Source organism: Myotis yumanensis, unplaced genomic scaffold (genome assembly GCF_028538775.1).
Source record: "Myotis yumanensis isolate MYYU_CA2020_CCGP unplaced genomic scaffold, mMyoYum1.0.hap1 SCAF_2, whole genome shotgun sequence".
Taxonomy (NCBI): domain Eukaryota; kingdom Metazoa; phylum Chordata; class Mammalia; order Chiroptera; family Vespertilionidae; genus Myotis; species Myotis yumanensis.
In genome coordinates, this window is record NW_027223753.1 from 62,693,789 (window position 1) to 62,721,727 (window position 27,939).

The 27,939-nt window shown below is 36.5% G+C and overlaps 1 protein-coding gene across 9 annotated transcripts in view; it reads left to right on the forward strand.

The window, feature by feature from the left end:
• Positions 1-27,939, forward strand: part of PRKACB (protein kinase cAMP-activated catalytic subunit beta) — a 110,905-nt gene that overhangs the window by 40,946 nt on the left and 42,020 nt on the right. Inside the window, exons 1-3 of one of the 9 annotated variants that reach the window (XM_070405466.1) lie at positions 15,802-15,849; positions 25,375-25,398; positions 27,020-27,043. The exons of 1 other annotated variant lie outside the window; for it this stretch is intronic. In XM_070405466.1, the coding sequence (XP_070261567.1) occupies positions 15,840-15,849; positions 25,375-25,398; positions 27,020-27,043 (58 nt within the window). In that variant the 5' untranslated portion in view covers positions 15,802-15,839. Of the gene's footprint in view, positions 1-1,402; positions 1,650-2,407; positions 2,687-15,771; positions 15,850-16,140; positions 16,449-25,374; positions 25,399-27,019; positions 27,044-27,939 lie in introns of those variants that run through there. 7 more of the 9 variants (XM_070405467.1, XM_070405469.1, XM_070405470.1 and 4 more) reach the window with 7 other exon arrangements.

The following is a 27,939-nucleotide window of genomic DNA, read 5'->3' on the forward strand; positions in this document are numbered from 1 at the left end:
TAAAGATTCTATTTTCTGTAAGGATTTTGCAACAAATGGAAACACTTCAATTAAATTTTTTTTAAAAAGGCACAGATTTCAAATGCAGGGTTTGCTAGATACTCATCCAGTGAGGCTTACTTTCTTTCTCTTTTCCCTGTAGTAATTTTGTTTTAAGGTTTATGCATTTTTCAAAGTGAATTGTTCTTAGTGTTCTAATAAGGAATCTGAAATATCTGTACTAAACTCAAGCAACAATGAATATAAGTCTGGCTAGACATGTTGTGTTAAAAGTGAGTATGGTGAGGCTGAAATGGTAGGATGTTTGTGCATTGACAAGGGGAACACTGTGAGTGAATATTTTGAGGAAGTTAATATGTCAGAGATGAGTGATTGGAAGGAATAACTAGACACAGAGAAAACAAGAAGTTATTTTAGAAATCCACATTTTCATGAATAAAAACAAACTCAAAGAATGAATAAAATTTAGTAACTGACTAAATATAGAGAATAAGGAATTAAATGACATTACTTCTGTGACTGTTATTTTTATATATGAACAACTTGGTGCTTGGATAATTTACAACTGTGGTCCTATCAAATAAAATTAAAATATATTCAAGTGTTAGATAATTCTACTTAGACCTTTAATTTGTTAAAAATGAATGGATACTTTAACATCTATTTGTTGAGTATGCAATACATACATTGCATTTATGAATTCAAATAATTCACAATTTGAGGCATACATTTATAAACAGCAAATTTTTAAGATCAAGGAAACAGAAGAAAGCAGTTTATTTTTCTAGGAAGTATGTGGGAAACTTCAGTAGGAGGTGACATTTGTGGTGAGCCTTGAAGTGAATAAATTTCTCTCAAGAGAGCAAGTCAAAGAATTGGGGAATTTTATCTGCTTCTGCCCATACAGTCAGTCTGGCTCTGCCGATGTTTATTGAAGAGTGCAGACCCTTGTTCGGTGTCTGTTTTGTGTTAAAGCACTGTCAGATGTTAAAACAAATGATCTATTATTAAATGCACATCCGTAAAAAAAGCTACAAATTTAAGTTTAGTCTTCCAGAGACTGTTATTTGTTTATATTGATATTAATTTTATTACACCAAACAAAGTGTACATAAATAAGCTGTTATTTGGCAAAGTTCTTTAGTCAGTGTCTCGTGTGTGTGTGTGTGTGTGTGTGTGTGTGTGTGTGTTATGTGTTGTCTTTTATTACATTTTTGTTCCTATGTTTTCTATTTTTCATTATTCCTATTTATTCTATCTGCCAAGTAGTTGGAAGGAAGCATGGGCTTAGATATTTTTTAGATAGATTATTTTAAAAGGTTCTTTCTCCCTCTTCTCTCTCTCTCTCTCTCTCTCTCTCTCTCTCTCTCTCTCTCCCTCTTCCTCTCCCTCTCTCCTTCCTTCCTTTCTTCTTCACTCCCTTTCTCCGTCCCTCTCTCCCTCATTTAGAGCTTCTAAAGAGAAAATCACACAACCTTTTCATTTTTTAATTAGTGTAAAAAGACAAGTACTCAAAAATCATTATATGTCACAGGTTACTTTTTTCCTGCAAATGGACAGTGGCAAATTTTATTTACTTTTAATTGAAGGCACGCTAAGTGAGACCCGTAAATCAGCACGCTAAGTGAGACCCGTAAATCAGGGATCAGGTAAGCTGTAGTTCTCTGTATTAAGTTTAAAAGTTAACCTCAGTCAACTAAAAGGAATTTTTTCCTTTCAATTGAAATTTCTTGCTATGGCTGATTTTATGTAATTTTAAGTCTTATATTGTGTGTGTGTGTTTTTAAATTTTTAAACGTTTTAAAATGTACTGCTCATAGGTACTTGTCAGCAGATTATAAGTTTGATAAGCAATACTAGCATGCTACGTTTTTGACGTTTCTGTATGTATTAGACTTAGGTCAATGAGGTTTCTTAAGTGCTAGTTCAGTTTTTTTCTTAGTTAAAATATGTTATAAATTTGTTTTACAAGTTTTGCAATATCTGTCCCATACCAGTTTTTGATGAAAAGTTAATTGTTTACAAGGAGTCTTAAAGTCTGTACATTAGCTGAATTCCTAGAAAACACACAGGACCATTTTAACATTTTATTTTGAGAGTGTTTTTTTATATGAACCTTTACTTGTTTGCATAGGGTAGTAATACATATTTAACTACTTTTCCTTTTTTAAAAAAAATTAGCCTACTATATATGAAACGTTATATTTAGTGCTCTAGTTAACCTGTATATTAATATTAAAACACTCTTAAACATAAAGCCTTTTAGATCTATATTTCAAATCTTTAAAATCCTCATCCCTGGTTGAGATGAAGAGTTTTGCTAAGAAAGGCTCAGTAATGTGCTGTTTTATATTAACAGGAAACAGAACAGCAGTAGTGGTTTGAATACCCTGCAAACAGGAAGTTTGACACATGCATAGCTCTTAGCTTCTGTGTAAGAACTTGTTGAGCTCCTTCTGGAAGAATTTTCAGCTACTTTAAGTAAAGTGTAAATACACATGAATGGCAGCTTATAGAGAACTCTCCGGTAGCCAGTATTCAGGTACAACTGCTCTTCAGAAATTGGAAGGTTTTGCTAGCCGATTGTTTCATAGACACTCTAAAGGTACTGCACATGATCAGAAAACAGCTCTGGAAAATGACAGCCTTCATTTCTCTGAACATACTGCCTTATGGGACAGATCAAGTAAGTTTTGTTTTTAAATAATACATTATAACTAGAAGCTAAAATGCTAACTGGAGTTTTAGAATCAAACATAAAGAACTATGTTTTGTTTGTCTTTTTATGATTTGCACAAGGACATTTTGCGAGTTGAAGTTGAAAGAGTTCCACAAAAACTCGATTATAAGTTGAGCCGAACCATGTAGTTCATTATTTTGTTTTATCTACAACTTTTGGATATCAGTGGGAAACCTCTACAGAATGTTGACATCATTTCTAGTGTGTGCTTCTGGTTGTTTTGCTTTTGTTGTTGTTGTTGTTCTTATATAAAAGTGAAATGTCTAAATTTTAGAAACAAGGAATAGTTCATTTTTTAAAAATTTCTTGTCTGTATAAGCCTTAAAATTTGAAAGGACACAGAAGATTCTTGAATTTTTAATTAAATTTCTCGTTTATTTGCCAACTTTTGTTTTTAAACACATGTGTGGAAGTTACTTCAGTTTTGCAAGCAGGATTTCTAATATCAAAGCATAGTATGTATGATTAATCTATGTGAAATCTTATATTTATAACATCTTAAAAATCAAAAGCATTCATAATTATATTTTATGTTACTTATAATTATGGTTAAAGGGGGGAGTTGTTTATGCATGCATCACATTCTTCCCAGGCATGTTAAAAATGTTTGGATTTATTGCTTGCTTTGCTAAAGGAGTGATATGTAACCATATTTGGTGACGTGAACTTTAAAAGATGTATTTCACATATAAACAACACCAGTATTCCATTCCGCATTACACTTTGAATCCTCCCCAAGGAATTTTTGTCACTCTGATTAAAGGAACAATAGAATTACCCCTAGTGCTCTTGCCCTTCTTGGTATGTTTGTTTGATCATCAAAAAGCATAGGTTTTGCCTCGTTTTGTTTATATATTCCATAGCAGTTAAGGGGAAAAAAACTCATTTTTAACAAAAACAAGAGTGGTTTACAAAATTTACTCCCTGGTTTATACAGCACCTTCATAGTTCTATAGAAGCTTATTGAGTTATTTTTTTTTTACTCCATCTGAATTTTTTTTACCATTATGATATTTGAGGAAGAAAGTAAAGAATTTGTACAATGTTTTTTTACTCTAAAGGTTTTCATTACTTATAATTAATTTTTACTACATAGCAAGTTAATAGATGAAAAATTTCAAATATCTTCAAGTTAATGGACTAATGAATATTGAAATAATAGTATATTATTAAAATTTACCATGCAACAAAAGTTTATTACTCATTCTTTGCTCTCTTCTGTTAAATTGCCTTCTCTTAGACTTAAAGCCTTTTGGAAATCTTTTTTATGCATTTCAAAGATCTTTTAATTAAAAGTTCAATGAGGAATGAATACAATACTAAACTTGTTTTTGTTTCACTAATACCTGTTCCTCAAAATAGTGGGTATTTAATAAATGTATCTTAAATGAGTGTCATGGGTTTGTAATGACTAAAGGTTATGTTTGAACTATCCTTTCACCATTTTAAAAGTGTATGGGGCCTTTTGAGACACATTAGCTGTGGAAGATAATATAATGAACCATGATTTTTTATTTTTTTTTGAGAAAACACACTGATAAAATGCTGTTAACTTTTTTTATTGCAATGTCACAAAATAAAAAAAATAGGATTATGTACAAGTAAAATTAGGAGAACCTTGTAACCTTAAAATAATAGGCATGATATACAAAATACTAAAATAGTAACTGAGTGTTCATTAATCAAGTATTCTTTAACTCTTCCGTCTTTCATATCCCCAAAATATCAAATATACACAATAATTTTATATATGTAATAATGAGCATAGTGAGCTTACAGCTCTTGTTTCCTATTATGCAGTGGTTCTCAACCTTCTGGCCCTTTAAATACAGTTCCTCATGTTGTGACCCAACCATAAAATTATTTTCGTTGCTACTTCATAACTATAATTTTGCTACTGTTATGAATCGTAATGTAAATATCTGATATGCAGGATGGTCTTAGGCGATCCCCCTGTGAAAGGGTCGTTCGACCGCCAAAGGGGTCGCGACCCATACGTTGAAAACTGCTGCTTATAGAATCTGTTATGGTGGAGAAAACTCTGATGCAACAGAAACAGAGGAATCCTTTCAGTGCAAAATTCCAAGGTTTATTTTTGTGGTGAAAATACAAAATTTTATTCATTTATAGAATAAGTAATAGAATGAGTTTTGACTATATGAAGATTTTATACAAACCACATTCTTCAAAGCTAGTCAAAGCACCTTACTTGCATGACTTGTTTGACAAGAAAAAGGAATGTAATATCTTCCGATAATAAATACTTGGAATGTGATTGTTCCAAAGGTGCTATTTTAAGAAATCAACTAAGCACAGAAGCTACAAGTAATTTTTTTAAAAGTAGGTTCATAAGCTATGGAGTAAAGATTAATTACCAATTTAGACATGTTTGAAATATAACAAGTTTTAATCCAACTTTCTTCTTCAATGACATTAAGTATAGAAAGAAATGCAAAATAAAGGCCATATTGTGGTTTCCAGGTGGCTTAAATGTGTTTCATCCTTTACTACTAAATTAAATAACAGGAGTTCCTATTTGATAACATAAATATTTAACAGCTGATTCCATGCACATATAAGTACATGAAGTTCAAAAGAAAAACATGGAGGAATTCTGCTTTTCATTGTGACTCAAAATGAATAGGAATATTAACATTCATTGAATTCTCTTTCTAGCAGATTTATTATAGTTAACTTCTAATAATTCCTTCAAAACAGATTGTAAATGGTGTATTAAGTTATATAGTGATGAATTTGAAGAAGTTTTGCACATTTTAAATACTGGATTTTATACACTTAATGACTGTGCAATTACAACATTTTAAGAACTGAATAGGTGAATATCATCAAACACGTTACCTATCCTCCTTTCCTGTGAATTGGCAGCCTGTTTTTCTGGCAGAGACAAGTCCATACTAGTGAATCTTAGATTTAAATACTGTATTGATAGCCATTCCGACAGGTGTGAGATGGTACCTCATTGTCATTTGATTTGCATCTCTCGGATGATTAGTGACTGAGCATGTTTTCATATGACTCTCAGCCTTCTGTATATCCATTTTCTAAACATGTCTATTTAGGTCCTTTGCCCACTTTTTGATTGGATTGTTTATCTTCCTTTTATTAAGATGTATGAGTTACCTATAAATTTTGGAGGTTAAGGCCTTATTGGAAATAACATTGGCAAATATGTTCTCCCATGCAATGGGCTCTCCTGTTGTTTTGTTGATGGTTTCTTTTGTGGTGCAGAAGCTTTTTATTTTTATGTAGTCCCATTTGTTTATTTTCTCCTAGGTCTCCATTGTCCTAGGAGCTGTATTGGTAAAGATATTGCTACGAGATATGTCTGATATTTTGCTGCCTATGGATTCTAAGATTTTTATGTTTTCCCATCTCACGTTTAAGTCCTTTATGCATTTTGAGTTTATTGTTTGTATAGTCTAAGTTGGTGGTCTAATTTCAGTTTTTTGCATGTATCTGATCAACAAATGACAAGTGCTGGTGAGATGTGGAGAAAAAGGAACCCTCTTGCACTGCTGGTGGGAATGCAGACTGGTGTAGCCACTGTGGAAACATTATGGAGTTTCCTCAAAAAATTGAAAATGGAACTGCCATTTGACCCAGTAATCCCACGTCTAGAAATATATCCCAAGAAACCAGAAACACCAATCAGAAAGGATATATGCTTCCCCATGTTCATAGCAGCACAATTTACAATAGCTAAGACTTGGAAACAGCCTAAGTGCCCATCAGTAGATGAGTGGATTAGAAAACTGTGGTACATCTACACGATGGAATACTACACTGCTGTAAAACAGAAAGAACTATTACTGTTTGCAGCAGCATGGATGGACCTGGAGAGCATTATGCTAAGCAAAATAAGCCAGTCAGAGAAAGATAAATATCATATGAACTCACTCATTTGTAGAATATAATGAACAACATAAACTGATGAACAAAAATAGATCCAGAGACAGAGAAACATCAAACAGACTGTCAAACCTCAGAGGGAAGGCAAAGAGGGGAGGGGATAAGCGATCAACTGAAGGACTTGTATGCATGCATATAAGCATAACCAATGGACACAGACAGTCGGGGGGTGAGGGCATGTGCTGTGGGGTGGGAGTACCTGGGGAGAGATCAATGGGGGGAAAAGCAAACATATGTAATACTTTAAACAATAAAGAATTTAAGTTAAATAAATAAATGAATAAATAAATAAATCTACACTAATAAAAGAGAAACATGGTAATTAGTGTACGACCGCTACCCTTCCTATTGGCTAATCAGCATATCCTTATGCAAATTAACTGTCAGCCAAGATGGCGGCCGGCAGCCATGCACTGAAGCGAACAGGAAGGCTTGCTTGCTCCAGTGATGGCGAACTCCAACGTTCCCCGCCTGACTTGCCGGCCTCTCAGCTGCAACTCTAAGCAACTATGTTGCAAATATAGAAGCTAAACAAAACCCTAGAAACCGGCTTTCAGTCAGCCGGGCTTCAGCCAGCCAGACCACAACATTGTATCAAATACAGAAGGTAAAGGCCAGAAACCTGCTTTCAGCAGCGAGGCCTCAGAGCTAAAGCTGGCCCAGAATAGGAAAAAAAAAAGAAAAAAAGGAGCAGTTGGGAGATTCAGTCACCCGCCAGCCTGAAAACGGCCCTCTGCCCCTAACCCAGACTGGCCAGGCACCCCAGTGGGGACCCCCACCCTGATCTAGGACACCCTTCAGGGCAAATCAGCCAGCCCCCACCCATGCACCAGGCCTCTATCCTATATAGTAAAAGGGTAATATGCCTCCCAGCACCGGGATCAGCGGAGCAGCGAGGCTCCCAGCACCGAGATCAGCGTGATAGGGGGCAGCGCCCAAACCCCCTGATCGCCCTGTGGCTCTGTGTGTAACAGGGGGCGGGGCCACAACCTCCCCATCCGCCCTGCTCTGTTCATGACAGAGGAAGGCGCCCCAACCCCCTGATCAGCCCTGCTCTGTGCCTGATAGGGGGGAGCTCCCCAACCCCGATCGCCCTGCGGCTCTGTGTGTGACAGGGTGCGGCGCCCCAACCCCCTTATCGGCCCTGCTCTGTGGGTGACAGGGTAGAGCCATAACCTCTCCATCGGCCCTGCCCTGAGTGTGACAGTGGCGGCGCCCCAACCCCCTGATCAGCCCTGCTCTGTGGGTGATAGAGGGTGGCGCCCCAACCCCCCTCCATGGGCCTTGCTCTGTGTGTGACAGGGTAGAGCCATAACCTCCCCATTACCCTGCCCTGAGTGTGACAGGGTGCAGTGCCCCAACCCCCTGATCCGCCCTGCTCTGTGTGTGACAGGGGTCGGTGCCCCAACTCCCCTATTGGCCCTACTCTGTGAGTTACAGGGGGGAGCTCCTCAACCCCCTGATCGGCCCTGCTCTGTGCATGATAGGGGGGAGCTCCCCAACCCCTTGATGGGCCCTGCTCTGTGTGTGACAGGGTACAGAGCCCCAACCCCCCTGATGGGCCCTGCTCTGTGAGTGACAGGGGGCAGTGCCCCAACCCCCTGTTTGGCCCTGCTCTGTGAGTGACAGGGGGCAGCACCCCAACCCCCTGATCGGCCCTGCTCTGTGTGTGACAGGGGGTGGCGCCGCAACCTCCCCATCGACCCTGCCTTGAGTGTGACAGGGGGCGGTGCCCCAACCCCCCAATCGGCCCTACCCTGAGCGTGACTGAGGATGGCATTGCAACCTCCCGATCCGCCCTGCTCTGTGCATGATGGGGGGGGCGCCCCAACTCCCAAATCGGCCCTGCTCTGAGCCTGACCAGGGGCTGCACCTAGGGATTGGGCGTGCCCTCTGCCACCCGGGAGCAGGCCTAAGCCAGCAGGTCGTTATCTCCCGAGGGGTCCCAGACTGCGAGAGGGCACAGGCTGGGCTGGGGGACCCCCCCCCCCCCCCGCCGAGTGCACAAATTTTTGTGCACCGGGCCTCTAGTCTATATATAGAAGGCTAAGTGACTGACCATCCAACTGACTGGTACATATGACATGCACTGGCAATTTAAAAATAAACGTTCAGCCCAGCGGGCGTGGCTCAGTGGTTGAGCATTGACCTATGAATCATTAGGTCACGGTTCGATTTCTGGTTGGGGCACATGCCCGGCTTATACGCTCAACCCCCATTGTGGGGCATGCAGGAGGCAGCCAATCAATGATTCTCTCTCATCATTGATGTTTCTCTCTCTCTCTCCCTCTCCCTTCCTCTCCGAAACCAATAAAGATATTTGAAAATAAGTAAATAAATAAATGTTGACTCATGCATGTGCGATACATATAAAGCTCTCACTGGCACCAATCACATGCATGTGTTTCAATCTGTCATTGTTGTTTCGTGAATTTGGTTGAAACTTCTATTATAGAGGAAGGGCAAATGGCGATATTAAAATATTTCTTCTAATTAATTTTCTTTCAATATTCACAAATCCATGCACCGGGCCTCTAGTAAATAAATAAATACTGTATTGAACAAATGAACAATTTTATATATGATTCTTCAGGTAGAATCAGATAGCTAAAATGGTTGTAACAGAACATTTTATGAGTCAGTTTTACCTCTCCAAAGTTCACAGTCTTTAAGACAGTTTACTTCCATGCTTATTTCTTAGTCCACTGAATCTGTATCATTGTAACTTCTAAGATAGAAGACCTTCCACATTACCTTTTTATCTATTTTTTTCACCTGCAACTATTCTGTAAGCTTATGGATATAATAGTCAGTTTTTATTCATTTGGCAAACTCAAATTTTAAGTATTTACTACATCAGTCTATAAACAAGTCTGGGAAGAAAATGATCCAGTTTTTACCCTCAAAAACAAGAGTAGGAAAAGCAAACACAAAACAACAATTCAAGGCATAGTGAAATGGTTGCTTAAAAGTGTATAAGTAGCTTGCTGTGGGCGTTTAATGTAAGAAGAAATTAACACTAAAGAGAAGATGGGGCCTTAGAGAATATTGAAGAATGAATAGAATTTTCCTTTTAAGGAATGAATTAAATTTTCAGTCTCAAAGGGGGAAAAGGTTATTTTATTATAAGACAACTAGAGGCCCGATGCACGAAATTCATGCAAGGGCCTTGGCCCCGGCCCTCACCTGCCGCCGCCGCAGCCCCCACCTGCTGCGACTTTGTTCAGAAGGAAGGACGTCCAGAAGGTCATCCGGTCTAATTAGCGTATTTACACTTTTATTATTATATACTATAGGCCTGGTGCACGAATTTGTGCATGCATGAGGTCCCTCGGGGTGTCCTGTGGAGATTAGGCCCCAGCTCGCTCCCCTAGCCTCACAGCCCCTTAGCCCTGCCTTTGCCTGGCGCCACCCCCTCACCTGCTCCACCATCTGCCTGCAGATCGATGGATCAGGGCCAGGCACCTCTGCCACCACCGCTGGTCACCGTCAGTGGGGTGATTGGCAGGGCGATTGGGCCCCCACTCACACCCACCTTGGCCTGGTGCTGCCTGTTCACCTGCTCCACCATCCTACTGCAGTCCCATTCTTGTTGGGGCCCATTGGGGCCAGCAGCACCTCCACTGCTGTCTGCTGCCAGCGCTGTGTTCCACACCACCCCCTGGTGGTCAGTGCACATCATAGTGAGCAGTAGAACTCCCTGTCAAACTCCCGGTGGAGGGGACAATTTGCATATTAGGCTTTTATTTTATAGGATGATACATAAATATGTGAAAATATGAAAATTTAGGATTTACTTAAAGATATAATAAGATATTGTCTGGAAAAGCAGGCTGTGGATCTGATCTCAATACCACGGGGTATTGAGAAGGAATAGCCTTGACCAAGCTTCAGAGGATTTTGTTACCTAATTCCCCCAAGGTAATGGATGCCTAGCAACCTTACATTTACATAATTAAGTTGTCCACTGAAGTTATTCTTCCCACAGCAAAGATCTGCTTCAAGCCAACTGCTCCACTTACAAAGAGAAGCACTTGATAACGTTCTTTAAATAGAAGTATAATTTACATACCATAAAACTCACTCATTATAAGTGTACAATTACTGATAAATTTAACAATAAATTGATAGAGTTGTGCAGTCACCATAATTCAGTTTTGGAACATTTTTTCATCACCCCCAAATTTATTTTGTACTCTTTTGCAATCAATTCCCACTTTCACTTCAGTCTCAGACAAACTCTGGTGGGTTTTCTGTCCCTACAGATTTCCTTTTCTGGATACTTTGTATAAATGGAATTAGGCAATATACAATCTATTGTTTCTGGCTCCTTTTACTTAGAATTGCCCTTTGAGATTCACCCATGTTATAGAACATATCAATAGTTGGTTCCTTTTTATTGCTGAATTGTACTATGCTGTTTGGATATAACATATTCTGTTTATCAACTTAGCAATTGATGAACATTAGGATTGTTTCTAGTTTGGGGTTATTTGGATAATGTTGCTATAAACATTGGTATACAAGTCTGGATGTACATGTGCTTTCATTACTCTTCAGTAGTTATCTTTAATAATAAAAGCATAATATGCTAATTAGACCGGATAGCCGAACAACCCTCCGGACATCATTCCATATGAAGCCTCCATGGCAGGGGCTGAGGCAGAGGCTGCTAGGGGCAATCAGGCAGGCAGCTGAGCAGTTAGGGCTGATCAGGCAGGCTGGCAGAGTGGTTAGGGGTAATCAGGCAGGCAGGCAAGTGGTTAGGGGTGGTCAGGCAGGCAGGCAGAGTGGTTAGGGGAGATCAGGCAGGCAGAGGTGGTTGTGGGCGATCAGGCAGGCAGGCAGAGGTGGTTGTGGGCGATCAGGCAGGCAGGCAGAGGTGGTTGGGGGCAATCAGGCAGGCAGGCGAGTGGTTAGGGGCGATCAGGCAGGCAGGCAGGCAAGTGGTTAGGAGCCAGCAGTCCTGGATTGCGAGAGGGATGTGCGGGATCGGGCCTAAACCGGTGGTAGGGCATCCCCCGAGGGGTCCTGGATTGCGAGAGGGTGCAGGCCGGGCTGTGGGACATCCCCCCACCCCCATGTATGAATTTCGTGCACGGTCCTCTAGTCTAGTAGTAAAATTGCTGGGTCATATGGTAAATTATGTCTATCTTTTTAACTTTCAGTTTTGTTTTTTCCCTAAGTGGATTTACCATTTTACATTCCTGTTGCTAAGGTTACAGTTTCTTCAGATCCTTATTATCATCAGTATTTTTTATTATAGCTATTCAGGTGTGTGTATAGTTATTCTCATATTTCATTGTGGTTTTCATTTTGTATTTTGTAATGATTGATAGTGAGCATATTTTTCATGTTCTTATAAGCTATTCCTCTATTTACTTTGGAGAAGTGTATTTTCAAATATTTTGCCCACTTTCAGAATTGAGTGATTTTTTTTTGTCTTATTATCAAGTCTTAAAAGTTCTTTATATATTCTGAACACAAATTATCTGCCAAATACATAATTTGTAAATATTTTTTTATAGTCTGTGACCTGTCTCATTTTCTTAAATGATGTCCTTAAAGAGCAAAAGATTGTAATTTTAATGAAGTCCAACTGATCTTTCTGTTTTTATGGATTGCACCTTTGGTGCTAAATCTTAAGAAATCTTTGTTTAAACCAAGGTAATAAAGATTTTTATTCTACAATTTCATCTAGAAATCCTTTATTTGAATTAAATTTTGTGTATATAATGTGAGGTATGGAGTGAAGATCTTTTCCCCTCTTGTGGATATCTGATTTTTACTGCACCATTTGTTGAAAAGACTTTCCTTTTTCTATTGAATTGTCTTGACACCTTTGTCAGAAATCAATTGGCCATAAATGTAAGGCTTCACTGCTGAATTCTAAGTTTTATCCCAGGGATCTATATATGTCTATCTTTATGCCAGTAATACACTGTCTTGATTACTGTAACTTTAAAATAAGTTTTAAAATCAATTATTGTAGTCCTCCAACTTTGTTCTTTTCCAAAGTTGTTTTGGCTATACTAGCCCTTTTCATTTCCATATAAATTTTAGCATCAACTTGTCAGTTTCTGAAGGAAAGCTTACTAGGATTTTAATAGAGATTATATTGAAATTAGATAATAGGTGGAGAATTGCCATATTAACAATATTTCATAAACATGAAATGCCTCTCTATTTATTTGAATGTTCTTTAATTTCTATTTAGTGTTTTCTATTTTTAGGGAACAAGTCTTGTTAAGTTGATTCCTAAGTATTATTTAAAATTCCTGTTAATACTATTGTGAATGAAGTTGTTTCTTAAGTTCATTTTTGGATTACTTGTTCCTAATATATTGAGATGTTATTGATTCTTGTATGTTGATCTTACACCCTATGATATTGATAAAGTTACTTATTAGCTCTAGTAGTTTCTTTGTACATTCCATAGAATTTTCCACATACAGGCTCATGTTGTCCACAAACACAGTTTTATTTCTTTTTTTATCTTTATGCCTTCAATATCTTTTTTTAATGTAACCTCATTGCACTGACTGGGACCTCCAGTACAAAGTTGCTTAAAAGTCGTGAGTGCAGATATCCTGCCTTATTCCCAGTCTTCCCAGTCTTTAGGGAAAAGATCCTATCTTTCACCATTATATGGGAGCGGGGGTGGGGGGGTAAGCAGGGGTTAGGTTTACGGTTAAGTATGCAAAATACAGAGTTTATTCTTTTGTTATTATTTATTAATTAGTGTATTATTTTGTATTACAACTGTAGACCTACTTTTGCCTACCCATGAATATGATGTCAGCTATATCCCCTTTGGCTAGTGCCTTGTCATTTTCCTTTAGCTTGAAGGACTCCCTTAAGTATTTCTGCTTGCAACAGAAATTGTTGAGTTGTTTATCTTGGAATTCTGTATTTTTTCCTTAGTTTTTGGAGGCTAGTGTTTCCAGATGAAGAATTGTAAACTAGTTTGTTTCTGTTTTCTTTTAGCACTTTGAATATATCATTCTGTTGCCTTCCGGTCTCTTTTATTTCTGTTGAAGTCATGATTAATTGCATTGCTTTTTCCCTGTACTTGATTACTCATTTTTCTCTTCTTTCAAATTTATCTCTGTCTTTGTCTTTCAATTATTTGAATATGATGTGTGCAGGAATGGAACTCTTTCTGTTTATCCTACTTGGTGTTACTTAAACTTCTTGCAGGTTAATATTTTCCATCAAACTCGGGCATTTTCAGCCATTATTTCTTTAAATGTGTTTTCTTTCACCTTTGTCTTGATCCTCTCTTTCTATGATTCCCATTATGTATTTGTTGGTAACCTGAAGCTCTTTTCATTTTTCTTCTGTCATTTGTTCTCTGTATTCTTCAGACTGGATGGTTTCTATTGATGTATCTTCAAGTTCACTGATTTAGTCTTTTGCCCTTCTCAAATCTGCTGTTGGGTCTGTGTAGTAAGTTTTAAAATTGTATTTTCCAAGTCTATAATTTTTGTCCTAAATAATTTTTCTTTCTATATTAAATATTTATTTGTTGTATCATTGACATCATATTTTCCTTTAATTCTCTAAACACAATTTTCTTTTATTCTTTTGACATATTTAAATAGTTGTCTTGAAGTATTTTGTTTGCTAAATCCTATATGTGAGCCCATTCAGAGACATTTTCTATTGACTGTGTTTTTCCTCATTATGGATTATATAATGTTTGTGTCAAAATATAGACTTTAAAAAATATTTTTGTAGCAGCTCTGGATTCTGATTATTTTTTTCTTCCCTGAAGGGTGTTTTTTATTTATGTTTTGTTTTAGTCTATAGACTGCATCTCCCATGGTGTCTGCCTACTGATTTCTCTGCTAGGGTTTACCCTGTATCTGCATAGCTTTGTTGTTAGATAGTGGTTGATCAAACGTTGTACTCACACACTTTGAGCCTGTCTGTGCTGATGGAGTGGTTTGTGTGTGGGGGAACAATTCTGGGTTCAGGATATGTTAAAGTCTGTACCAGTTTTAACCTTCTGCTGGGCCCATGTGTGTCTCCCCGGTGGGATAGCTTCCTAGTCAGCCAGGTGTATGCGGAGATTCTCTAGGCCCTCTCTGCCTCTCTAGTTTCCATTTTCCTTTAAATTTCCTGCTAGACCACTAGTCTGCTGCTTACCCCTACCAAGGCCACACTTCAGATTACCAGAGCTGGACACTTCTCTGTTCTTTTCCTATAATTTGCTTTTTTAAAAAAATAACATCACTTGTTTGGGGGTTTTGGCCTCCCCTTCAAATCAAGGCAGCCCTCTCTGGTGGCAAAGCGGCTAGTTGTCATGGCCACCCCCACCCTGACAGACAGAACTGGTGTACTGACTGAGCTGTGGGGGAACAGGGCAGCACCGAGCAAGACCCCCCAAGAGTCCCACTGTTCTCACGCAGAGTTCAGCAGTTTTTCATGAATAAAAGCTTCTCAGTTTGCTTGTGATTGCTGAATTTTCAGAGCCACGAAGTTGTTTTTGCAATTTTGTCCAGTTTCATAGTTGCTTCTTGGGGTAAGACTTGCTGAGTTACTTATTCCCCCATCGCTGGAACTCCTGTCTCACCTGGCGACTTTTAAAATGGCAGGTTCACTTGCTGAAGTTCCACTTATGGCACCATTCTGTAGATCATTTGTACCATGTTGGTACAAGCTTTGGGTCTCTGGGGGTCAGAGAAGTCTGTTCACCATTCTCTCAGGTCTGTCCACCTTGCTGTACAATCTGTCATCTTAATCCTGTTTGGTGTAAGGAATCGTACACTTCAGCAGTGGTTGCCAGTAACTTTAGTGTGCATCCCCCTCTTTTGAAAAGCACCTAAGTGGCATCTGACACTGTAATGTTGAATTTAATAGAAGTTTACAAACAAGTTATTTCCTGATCTCCTTTACAAATAAAGATATATAAAGAATCATATTTTGTCTTATCCATAATACAGAATGTTTAAATGGTTAACATTTGTGCTTCAGTATAGCTCTATGGCTCATGAAAAATGAAAGCTATCCGCGATCTGGGCAATGAGATTCATCGCCAATAGTCACTAGCAGTTGCACACAGCATTTTAATATCAGCGAGGTCTGCAGCCAGCAGTAAGAGCTGGTGTAATTGAAAGGCGTTTAGGTGCAATCATTCTGCTGTTTGTTCCTTGCCAGGTTCAACATGGGATTGTGTGAGTATTTGAAGAAAACAGCAGGGTTTTTTTTTAATATCTTTGAAAATGTAAGAAGGGTAAATACGTGCTTAAATTTAAGAAACGTGGTAATTTGAAAATCATATGGCTCTAAAATAAAACAGTATTGTATTTGTCTCGGTTGATTAAAGCTTTAGGAAAGCTACTCCTTGGTTACATGTGAACCGATAATTCTGGTCTAATGTTGCCGTGGTAACAACTCATGCTGATATAATTGAGAACATCTTATACATCCTGGTTCGAATATTTTCTCCCTGCCATTTTGAGTTGTTCTAGTGGTACATGAAAGAGGCTAGGATAACTAGCTGGGAAGAAATGAAATCTAGTTGGACGCATCTTTGGCATTAATTTGATGTTTGCTAGTGGTATCTATCTCGTGCTGTGCAGCGATGCTTCGCTTCTAGGGGCTTTTCTTTCTAAAACAATAGGCAGCTCTTTTCCTCTTCTGTGTGCTGCCTGTTCCAGTGTGTGTGTTTACACCATCGGCTCCCACCTCTAGAGATTAGCATAGCTCCCTTTGCTGCTGGATTGTTGTTTTGAGCAATATGTTTTGGAAAGGTTGGTTTTCATCATGAGTGGTAAGTATGCTCTCTGAGACTCTGCAGCTATGTATTTTTAAAAAAATATTTAATTATAAGAGGAAACATGTATTTTAAAGGAGCAGTTGTAAAGCCGGAGCTACAGTGAATTACAATTTCTGCGATGCTTTTACGTTTAGGCATTATACTAATTTGCTATAAAATCCATTAAGAACTGTAAAAATTAATGCTGTTAATAGTCAATGTAAGTAATCAGTTCCTAGATTGCTTTAGGTTCGATTTGTTATATTTATTAGGTACTGTTGCTATTAATTGTGTTATAAATTAGTGAGTGACAAGACCTACCATCATAAGAGGAATGTTTTTGTATCTGTTCCTGAAGATAAACTTTCTTTTTATTAGCTATGTCATTCTAATATTTTTGGTTAGCTCCTTTTTAATTATATAAAAAATATTAATCTTGAATAAAATGTTGCTAACATTTTATTGACTTATTGGTTGCTTTTTTGTATAGTTCATTGAGAAATAGAGATTTAATGATGAAACAAGTAGGTACATTTTGGTTTTGGAAGCTTTGTTAAAATTTTTCAGAAATAATGTTTTGGGAAAAATAATTTGTTAGAATAAGTACTCTTGTAATAATTGGTTTCATTTTGTTTTTATAATATGGCATATTTTTAAATATTCTAAAAATGGTTTTTGAGAAAATATACTATAGTATATACTACAGTTTATTATAGGGTGAACGCCATTCACTTTAAGCCAAACCTGCAGCTAAAAATAGATATCCTGTTGTTAGTGTGAGAAATATTTGCTTAGAGCATAATTCATTAGTATCGTTTGTATTCACTAAAAAAAGAGGATATTTATAAGTTAATCTTTGAATCCTATTTTTTAAAGGCAGTGTTACATGGTTTTTCTTAAAACAGTCTATAATTTACACTTGAAAGATTTGGAATTGGAATTTAGAACCCGAGAGAGTAAAATTTTTGCTGTATGATGATATAAGTCAATATAGATGGACCTCTCTTCCATAACTGAAGATTACCTTATTATTGCCAATAAATATTTTTATCCTGCTATAATATAACATAAACTGCATCCTCACTGTTATATATTTGTTTGTGGAATGATATTAGACACTAAAGGAAAATTTTACATGCAAAATACTAAGAATTAATTGTTATTATTATTCTGTCATTTTCCTGTTAATAGCTAGATAATTCTGGTCTAGTGTTTTAAATTTGGGCTAATATTACAAAATCAACATGTTAACATTCCTTAGGCTTTCTATGGATATCAAAACTGAATATACTTGGTTATCATACTTAAAACATTAGATTTCTCCGAATCCAGCCAATGTGTGTTTTCTCTTTGAAAGTTCAGGATATAACAGAATCTTCAGATAACCACTGTGGTGTTGTAGAGGTTTTACAATTGAAAGTGTTGGTTTTAGCTGAAGAAAATTGTTGCTGCTTCTTTGCTACTTTAGTTCTCCTTCAAGAAAGCTATCGATTAGTCAGATAATGTTTGATAGACTTGATCATATCGCCATGCCCTGTAGCCTTTTCTACTACAGGAATCAGAGCAATCACAAATAGATATTCTGATTTTTCCAGGATTGTTCAATTTTTACTCATGTTATAAGTGGGTAAATGTTTAGCTATTTCAAAATGTGAAAAATTACAAATGGGGTGTAGTTTTCTTTGTAGAAATAAGCAAATGAAAAGTCTAGAGCTGTACATGTGATACTTGTGTACATGTGGTACTCTTTTTTTATTTAAAAAGCTATCCCTTTTCTCCTTCCTGCCTACTAAGTGTTAGTTTTCTTAGGACTCTATCTTTGTCCCTCTTTTAATGCTATGGTCTCTCTGAATGATTTCATCCATGCCCACATTTTCATTCGTTACCTGAACATTGAATTCAAAACTGAATTCTCTTTATCCCAAATCTGCTCCCTTTTCATTGATTCTCATGTTTCTTAATGATCCCACTGTCTATGCAGGAGCTTAAAACAGAAGCCTGATAGTCATTCCTAACTTGTTTCTTACCCCCCAAACATGCACACGGTCATTAATTTCTACTGAATCTACATCAGAAATGGGCTCAGAAATCCATTTTCTCTACTCTCACTGACACTGGGAATGCTTTTAGATCAGGATTCTGTGCCTTTCAATTCTACTGCAGGAACTACTTCACTGTCTCTCAGCCTTTCGTTTTATATCCCTTCCAACCATTTTCCATGCTGCCATTTTTTAACCCAACACGAAAGTTTTAGTTACTCCTGTTGTCTCTCAGATAAAAATTAAACTGGCTTTATTTGCATCTCATAAAATTCTGATCTGGTCATACTACACTACATCACATATTATTTCTTGCTACCTTTCTGTATTTATATCATATCATAAAAATTCTGAAAACCACATGTGCTTTTTAGTGCCTCTGTCATCGACTTTATAGAGTTAGGTGATCCCCCTGCACTCCCAAAGCAAGCTTATAAACTGTAATAATTCTTTATATTGTAATGAAATTATATATTAGCATGTTAGTTTCCAATCTCCAACCTTTGAACTTCTTAAGAGTGCCATGTTCATCGGTGTATTTCCAGTAGTTACCCCAATGCCCCAAACACAGTGATGAACTCATACATTCTCGTGGAATAGATGAGTGACTAAAAATTACCAAGTTTTACATATTTGAACACTTCTTATCATTATCAATAAAAAATATCAGCCATTTAAATTTTTTTGGTTCATATACTTATCATAACATAAGTATATGATAACATACTTATCATATACTTATCATAAACATATCATCATTATAGCAACATTCCAAATGAAAACTCTGATTGGTCCACCTGTAGTTAAAGCAAATCTCCAAAGAAGGCATTCACCTTTATGACTTACAGAAAGTTATAGACTTGAGCACAGGCACTTAATTAATTCCTCTGTCTAGATCTTTATTGAATATGAAAGAACACAAAAATGGGGAAAACAGTGCATCAGTTCTGAAATTAAGGAAGGAAACTGAAACGGAGTGTACAGTATCAGATTGACGAGCAGACACCAAAGTTTAACTCGCAGTTTTACTTTGAGTAGCTTGCTTCATGGAAAAGAAATAAATAGTAGTTTCACCTCACGAACTTGGAGGGATGAGGCTTATAAAGAAAGACTGTTAGGGAGAGAAGTGGCAGATCCAATATGCTGATTACTCTCATATAAAACAGTTATAGTGGGACAACCAAAAATTCGTTACCTATTCCATTTGAAAAAAGTGGCTTTTCTTCTCCCAGATGTGACAGGGCTCTTCTGTGAAGTGTGGTGGATGTCACCCCTAGTAAGAAACCCTCTAGTCCTGCCTTCATTCCCACTTTGGAAAGTCACTGGATTATTTAACTGATAATGTAAATATGTATCAACTAGCAGATGTGAGAAGTTGCTTCTGACGCACCTGAATAGGAGATGAGAGGGTCCACCTTACTTGGGGGACATTTGAAAGTTCTGAAAGGCTTCTCATTTTTATGAATGAATAAGCAAGAAAAGCAACAACATGGAGCCTATGAAAAGAGATTGTGCGTCATTAAAGGATAAAATCACAGCCTTCGTAGGAAGAGACTGAAGTTATGTTTAGAAAATATTGGGGGAGGGGATTTAAAAATAAGAAATTATACCTAGCATCTGTGTTGAATTCTTGAAATTTTCAAGTGAACATGGAATATAACACAAGTAACTAGAATGAAAAGAGAGCTGGTTAGGAGGCAGGAATAGAAAAGAAGCAATAATGATACAAAGTAAGGTTATAACAAAATGAACCAGTCTAAAGCTGCATTAGAGGCAGTAAAGATTGAAATAATCACTGCAGGAAAGGAAATGAATGATGGGAAGAACTAGCTTGACAAAACCTACCAGAATGTAGGGGAAATGAACAGGATAGAATTTTTGAGGTGAAAGTCAAGTTGGATAAAAATAGGAAACTCTACAAATTGAGTGAATAGCATTCCCAAAGAACAGGTATTGACTAATAAAACAGAAGCAATGATAAATCATATGTATTTGATTAGGGAAACCTCTTAGTTGAAGAAAAACCTACATTTGTAGATTGAAAGAACTCATTGAGTTTTGACAAAGATTAACAACAACAAAAACCCAACAGCTAAATATATCCTGATGGAAGTTTTGAACTTCAAGAATTAAAAAAAAAAACACGAATGTTACAAACTTTCAAGTCTCTTTGCCTCGTATACTTCACACAAAGTTTCTCTTATACAGAAAAAGAAATCCAAAAATTGGAGACTTGATAATTAGAAAATCCTTCTAGAGCAAAGATTAATAGATCCAACAGCACCTAGGAATGCTTAATAAAATATAGGAAGCTTCCCTCTAAATCAGTGGTTCTCAACCTTGGCTGCTCTAAATGAATACCTGAACTTACAAGAATATAATAAAAAAAACCCCAGTGGGCAAAAAGTTAAATGGTAGGTGAAACCAGAACTGTAAGAGGGAGCATACCTGACTACTCCAAGGAGATTTTCGTACCTTGGTAACCAAAGGGCTTTGGTGTTAAATGGCCTCACAGAGACAGAAAACAACTTCTTTGATCCATGCGACGTGGGATTTCTTAGACCCCTTTATAAAGCTAGGATCCTCAAAGGATTGCAGCCTCAGTAAGAGAATAGATTAGAAATTAAACCTCTCTGCTGACCCTGGGGGAAAATGAGGAAGCATGTATTTCTTGGCTTGGCTTCCAAGGGACAGGGGCGGGGTGTGCATTCATGTGTGTGGGATGCCTGCCCTGAGAGTTTGTGATCAATTGCCTCTCCTCCAGTAGATTTAGGGTTTTAATCTGTATTAATTGTGTGGTCCAGAATTGCCAATAATATAAAGCAGTGATTTTCAACCTTTTTCATCCAGTGATACACTTAAACTAATTATTACAATCTTCAGCACACCAAAAAAATATTTTTTGCTGATCTGACAAAAAGAAAAAAATGTATAATTTTGATTTATTCACACCAGGTGGCTATTGTTGTATTGGCTATGGCCATTTTTTAATTTGACAATCTAAAGGAAAAGAGGTCGGTGCCCCTAACTACTAATAAATAGTCATGTATTGCATGATTTAAAAATTCTTGCAGCACACACACAACAGCAGTTGAAAATTGCTGAGATAAAATACATTATTACAAGAGTCCCAGGCTAGTAACATGCACTGGATGCCAGGCAGAAGCTAATAGAAAACATCTTCTAGTCAAGCCCTGCAGGTTTCTCAGATAAAAGCCCCCCTGGAGCCCGGCCAGCATGGCTCAGTGGTTGAGCATTGACCTATGAATCAGGAGATCACGGTTCGATTCCTGGTAGGGCACATGCCTGGGTTGTGGGCTCCATCCCCAGTGTGGGACGTGCAGGAGGCAACCGATCAGTGATTCTCTCTCATCCTTGATATTTCTGTCTCTCTTTCCTTCTCCCTTCCTCTATGAAATCAATAAAGATATATTTGGGGGGGGGGATAAGACCCCCTGGACTTTGAGTTCACAATCCCAAATCAACACACACACACACACACACACACACATTATATTCAGCAGATTCAACAAGATCAGACCCTCTCAGGAATATCTGAGAGTAGAACTGTTACACACAAATTACCATTTATAATGAATAATCACATATAAAAGAAATATAAATTAAGAGAAAAAATTGTATGCACTTCTTAACAGAGATTCAAAATATATAACACAAATGGACCCATTTAGAGGAAGAAATTATAGCTATAAGATTTATAGATATATGTAGAGAGAATTCTCATCCAGTAATTGGAGAATACACAGAAATATATAGAACACTTACAAAATTTATAGTACAACTAAAAAATATATTAATATTTTACAGAATAGATATACAGGCTATGGTATCTGATCATAAAGCAATTAAGTTTAATGAATAATAAAAGACTAATTAATCAAATAAACACACAAATATTATATCTCTGAATTTTAAAAGTTCAAATAACTCACAGGCCAAGAATTAACTCAATATAAATTTAAAATTCAACTATGCATCAAAACTTTTAGGGTGCAGCTAAAATGGATATAGAGACAAAAATTTTTTTGAGTGAAAAATTTTAAAGGAGAAAGATATTCATGATGCAATGTAAGTATTCAAGTAAACAAAGAGTAAAAAGCACACTGTGGTTAATCAAAAGAAGAAAAATATTTAATAAAGGCATTAGCAAAAATCAGCGTAATAGGAAATAAAGATACATGAGAGCCAAGGATCAATTCATGGAAAAGACTTAAAATAACTGATTAGAACTACACCCATTTAAGATGTAATCAGTTAAAAGCCTTACTCAGGCTTATTAAAATCAGGACTGGACTGTTTTACAATCAAATTCTGGGAAATATCCAAAGAACAAAAATTTCAATCTTGTACAAAATCTTCCAAAAAATTGGAAACAAGAAGATATTCTTAAATTTATTTGACTCTAGTATAGCTTTACAAGTAAAGGGTGGAAAAAGAAAATTAGAAACATTTTCTCTGAATTTAGAAATAGGAAAAGAATGCTCATTGTCTGTTTCTGTAGTGATAGCCATAACCTGTACATTAAGACAAGAAAAAGACAGGAGGGAACAAAATTGTCATTACTTACAAGTGACATGTGATTGTCTATATAGAAAATTCAAGAGGATATATGAATGTTATTTTATAATTAATAATCTGGTAGCATTGTCAGATAATATCAATATATAAAATCAACAGTGTACTATACATCAGCAACAAACAGAAACAGTAATTTTTTAAAATCTCCCTTTTACAGTATCAACCAAAGCTCTAAGAACCTATGAATAAATCATAAATCCACTAAAAGAGTAATAAGACTTTTAAGGGAAAATTATAAGATTCTATGCCTGACCGTTTTTTCTCAGTGGTTATAGCAGTGGTTCTCAACCTTCCTAATGCCGCGACCCTTTAATACAGTTCCTCATGTTCTGGTGACCCCCAACCATAAAATTATTTTCGTTGCTACTTCATAACTGTCATTTTGCTACTGTTATGAATCGTCATGTAAATATCTGATATGCAGGATGTATTTTCATTGTTACAAATTGGACATATTTAAAGCATAGTGATTAATCACAAAAACAATATGTAATTATATATGTGTTTTCCGATGGTCTTAGGCGATCCCTGTGAAAGGGTCGTTCGACCCCCAAAGGGGTCGCAACCCACAGGTTGAGAACCGCTGGGTTAGAGCATTGGCCCATGAACTGAAGGCTATCAGATACCTTGGGTGCAGGCCCAATCCCTGGCCCTGGTCGTATGGAGACGCCAGTCAATGTGTCTCTCTCATATCAATGTTTCTCTTTCTCTCTCCCCCCTTTCCCTCCCCTCAACTCTCTATAAAAAAAATCAATGGAAAAAAATATACTTGGGTGAGATTTAAAAACAAAAAAGATTCTAAAAGATAGTTACTCCCAGCCAGTGTGGCTCAGTGGTTGAGCCTCAACCTATGAACCAAGAGGTCATGGTTTGTTTCCTGGTCAGAGCACATGCCTGGGTTGCAGGCTAGATCCCCAGGAGGGTGCGTGCTGGAGGCAGCCAATCAATGATTCTCATCATTGATGTTTCAATCTCTCTCTTTCCCTCTCCCTTCTCTGAAATGAATAAAAATCTATTTTAAAAAGAAAACTTTAAAAAAAGATATTTACCTAATCTTTAACAAGAAGATATGATTTAACACCCATTGGAATAGCAAACATTAGAGAGTCTAACATGTTGTGAGGATATGGAGCATCAAGGATATGGTAGCAATTACCATCTAGTTCAGTGGAAAATGTAAATACCCTATCATGTAGGGATCCACTCCTAGTTCTATACAGCCTGCCAACAAGACAGAATATTTGAATTTAGAACCAAAGGGAAAATCTTTAGCACATGTGATAATCCTCTGAGAAAAAGCCTCAGTGAACAATTATGGAAGTAAAGTGCATTTCAAAGAAAATTTCAAAGATTGCCTGGGTCATTAATTTTATGACTATCTTTTTAGTTTAAGTTTTTATTACAAAATCCTATAGGGAACATCTCCAATCAAACGTGGCTTGGATGGCCTAAAAAATCCACAGCATCTCTAATAGAGAGCGAATTGGGAGAGAAAGCAAGTACATGTGATTAGTTGTGTATAGTACACTGTGGATTCCTAGTATATCCATCTGTCCTTGTAGACACTAGTTAGGTTAATGTGGTTTCTTTTTATAATTTGATCATTTAAATAGATGTTTCACCAAGAGTTTTTATATTTTTTTACAGTTTACTGAAAGTTAGTCAATTATATTCTTCACTTGTAAATAAGATTTGATAGAGAATCGATTAAAAAGAGCATAAGAAGAGGAAAGGAAAGTAAGAGAAATGTCACAATAGGAAATGGAGCTTTTATTGCCTGTTACATTTCCAAGCACTTATGTGTGGTTTGGTGCAGGACATCTTGATATCTTCAACTACAAAAGTGGGCATGGTCCCATCCACTTGACTGCCCAAATTCATTTACAGCAATTAAAGGTCTTTGTACCCAGTATCATTTTTAAGGCTACAGTGAATTTGCTTTAAGTGAACATGTTTGAATACGGTGGAGCAAATAAAGTGCCCCTTCAGCAAAGTGAATAGAGTTACTATTCAGATTGAAGAGGTAGCATATGATAATTCATTAACACATTTCTAGAATTGGGTTTTGTTGGTTAAAAAATATATACATATATATGTATATACAAACATACCAATATATATATATACGTACAAGGAATGTGTTGTAATACTTATATAAAACACTTTTGAATTTGTATGCTCAGGTATTTTTCATTCTATTTCTATGTGTAAATATACTAATGAACATATATGGATGGATAACTTCTTTTGGGCCTGTTATTGGATGTGATATTTATCTGTTTAATTTATTCTTTTCGATCAAGCACGCAAATCATCAGAAGCCTCTGGTAGGAAACCACCTTTTACAGAATAATTCTGTTACTTTGATTGCTATATGTTTGGTTTTTATGAGGAATGTTGTGACAACTAGAATGTTTTATATTTAGTTTACTGAAAATATTTGTATTGTAGCATGTGTGTGGGAGGGTATTCTTAGAAATAACAAATACAGAACTCTAAAGAGGTGGGTGTTTGAAGTAGGGGTACAGAAAACAAACGATTTCACTTTGCAGAGGTTTTGGAAGGGATTGTACTGTTCTCTGTTGATAGAACTTGGTATTTTTATAGGTAATTCATCTCAGTTTCCATCCTGTTCTGTGCTTTCTGATAAGTAAAGGATGAAATAATTTAATTATAAAGTAATTAGAGAGCCCATGAATTATAATCTGTTCAGTAAAAACTTTAAACTATGATTACAAAAAACATACTATTAAGAAATAGAATTGCTTTAATACCTAACACTTGCTCTTTCCGTAATAGAAAAATTTACAGGAATAGCCCCCTCCTTTATTCACTACATACTGGTAGGTAGTCATCAAGGTGTAAAATATTCAGGCCTCTACTCCCCAGTTATCCCTCCTTATTCTGGCTCCCTTATTCCTTAGCAAGTGATCTTGCCTCCTGTTTCCCAGAAGAAATAGAGCCTAACGACTATGAATAACTCCGTTTACTCCAGTTCCTTCCCTCACATTGACAAGCATCACCATGGCAAACAGTTACCTCCATGATTGGACACCTGCTTGCCTACACACTTCACCTCCCACTGCTGCTGTAGCCTGACACCCTGGGCTGCACCTGTTACAAGTCGGTTGCCATTTACTGGATAAACCATGCTTCTTCCTCCAAGCCTTTTATACAAGAGCATCCCAGCCTGGAATGTCTTCTCCGTCAACTCAGATGCCAAAGAAGCTGTCCTTCAACATTTAGCACAAATGCTGTGTCCTCTATTTTGCCTTTCCTTTACTACCTAGGAATTTCCTCTTTCAAGTTTGCATATAGCATCTTATAATTTTCTTGGTTGTCCTTGTCACATTCCAGTATAATGGTTCTATCTCCCCATCAGCTTCTCGTCTCCTTAAATAATGGAGATGTATTTATTATTTGTAGTGTTCCCAGAGTCTAGCTCAGTTTCTGGCACCACTAACCAGTGCTCAATACATGTTGCTGAAAAGATTGTTAAACCAGCACCAAGGAAGTAAAATGCCTGAATGACACAAATGCCTGTCAGGAGGGAGTTAAAGTGTTAAATTTCAGAGTATCTTTCCTCAGTAAAGTTTTGAATAAATAACAAAAGTCCAGAGATGGTATTGCAATAGTTATAGGATATGTATTTTGATAAATGTTACTTAATATTATTAGCATCATTACCATGAGGAGTTAAAGGTTTTGCTAGTAGTTAGAATGGTATTGATTTGGGTACTAAACAGTAATTATTGATTTTACTCCTCTACCATTTATTTTGAAAATGTCCTATCTGAATGTATTCAGCCAAATAATTGAGTTCCTACATTATCGTTTTATTTCTGTATAATAATATTCTGGGGAAATGTGTATAGATGATTTTATGCTACTATATTGTTTTTATGTGTGTCATTTAATCATTGTTTAATTTATTTTTTTGGATACAAGCTTGCTCCTCTCCAGAAGTATCTGGTAGGCAACTAAATACTTTTTAATAATAATAATAAAGTTACCTTTAGAGCTTTTTACATGTTTGTTTACAAGTTGTTATGCTCCTCATAAAGTTATATTTTTATAAAGCATATTGAGTTAATAAAACATTCCAGTTAATGGAGGAAATGGTTTATTTAGCTTTATGTTGTTTTATCTATAGAAATGATTTATATTGCAGTTTTTTAGTGGTATTTTAGAAACAACAAATATAGCACTGTGAAGCAGTGGGAGTTGACAGTGTAGCAGAATACAGGTTAATACATACCACTTAGATAACTTAGGTTAGAATGGTTTTTGAAAGAATATACAGTTATAAGTTATAAATTTTGAGTAAAAAATAGCAGGCATTTAATTGGGTATTTAATCCTAGAAAGTTTATATTCCATTTTGTTCTGTTTTCTGTTTGTGTCCCTTCTATTTTTCTGACATCCATTATACAATTTAAATAATGCTGTGCTTTTATTATAAAGAGGTGTAAAAGGTGCAGGTGGCATTTATCTTACAAAGAGACTGGAGAACATAACGTCTGGCGTGGTTGTAACCTGTATAGTAATTTTTAAACTCTTCCTACAAAACATGAATGATCATCTCTTCTAAGCATTGAAGAATGGCATACTATAACTAGCAACATGCTCTTTTTATATAAGCAGTAATGTAGTTTATTTAGCACAGAACCCCAAAACACCTAATAAGTTTACTAAGTGTAATTAATAAAGCACTCTTATTCATTGTATAAGAATATACATGAATGTCATGTATCTGAATATCATGCAATAAAGATATGCAGTACTTGAATTTTTAATAAATTTCCTAATGTTTAAAATGAACTTTGTAATCTAACTTTTATACTGTGTCCTATGTATAAACATATTCAG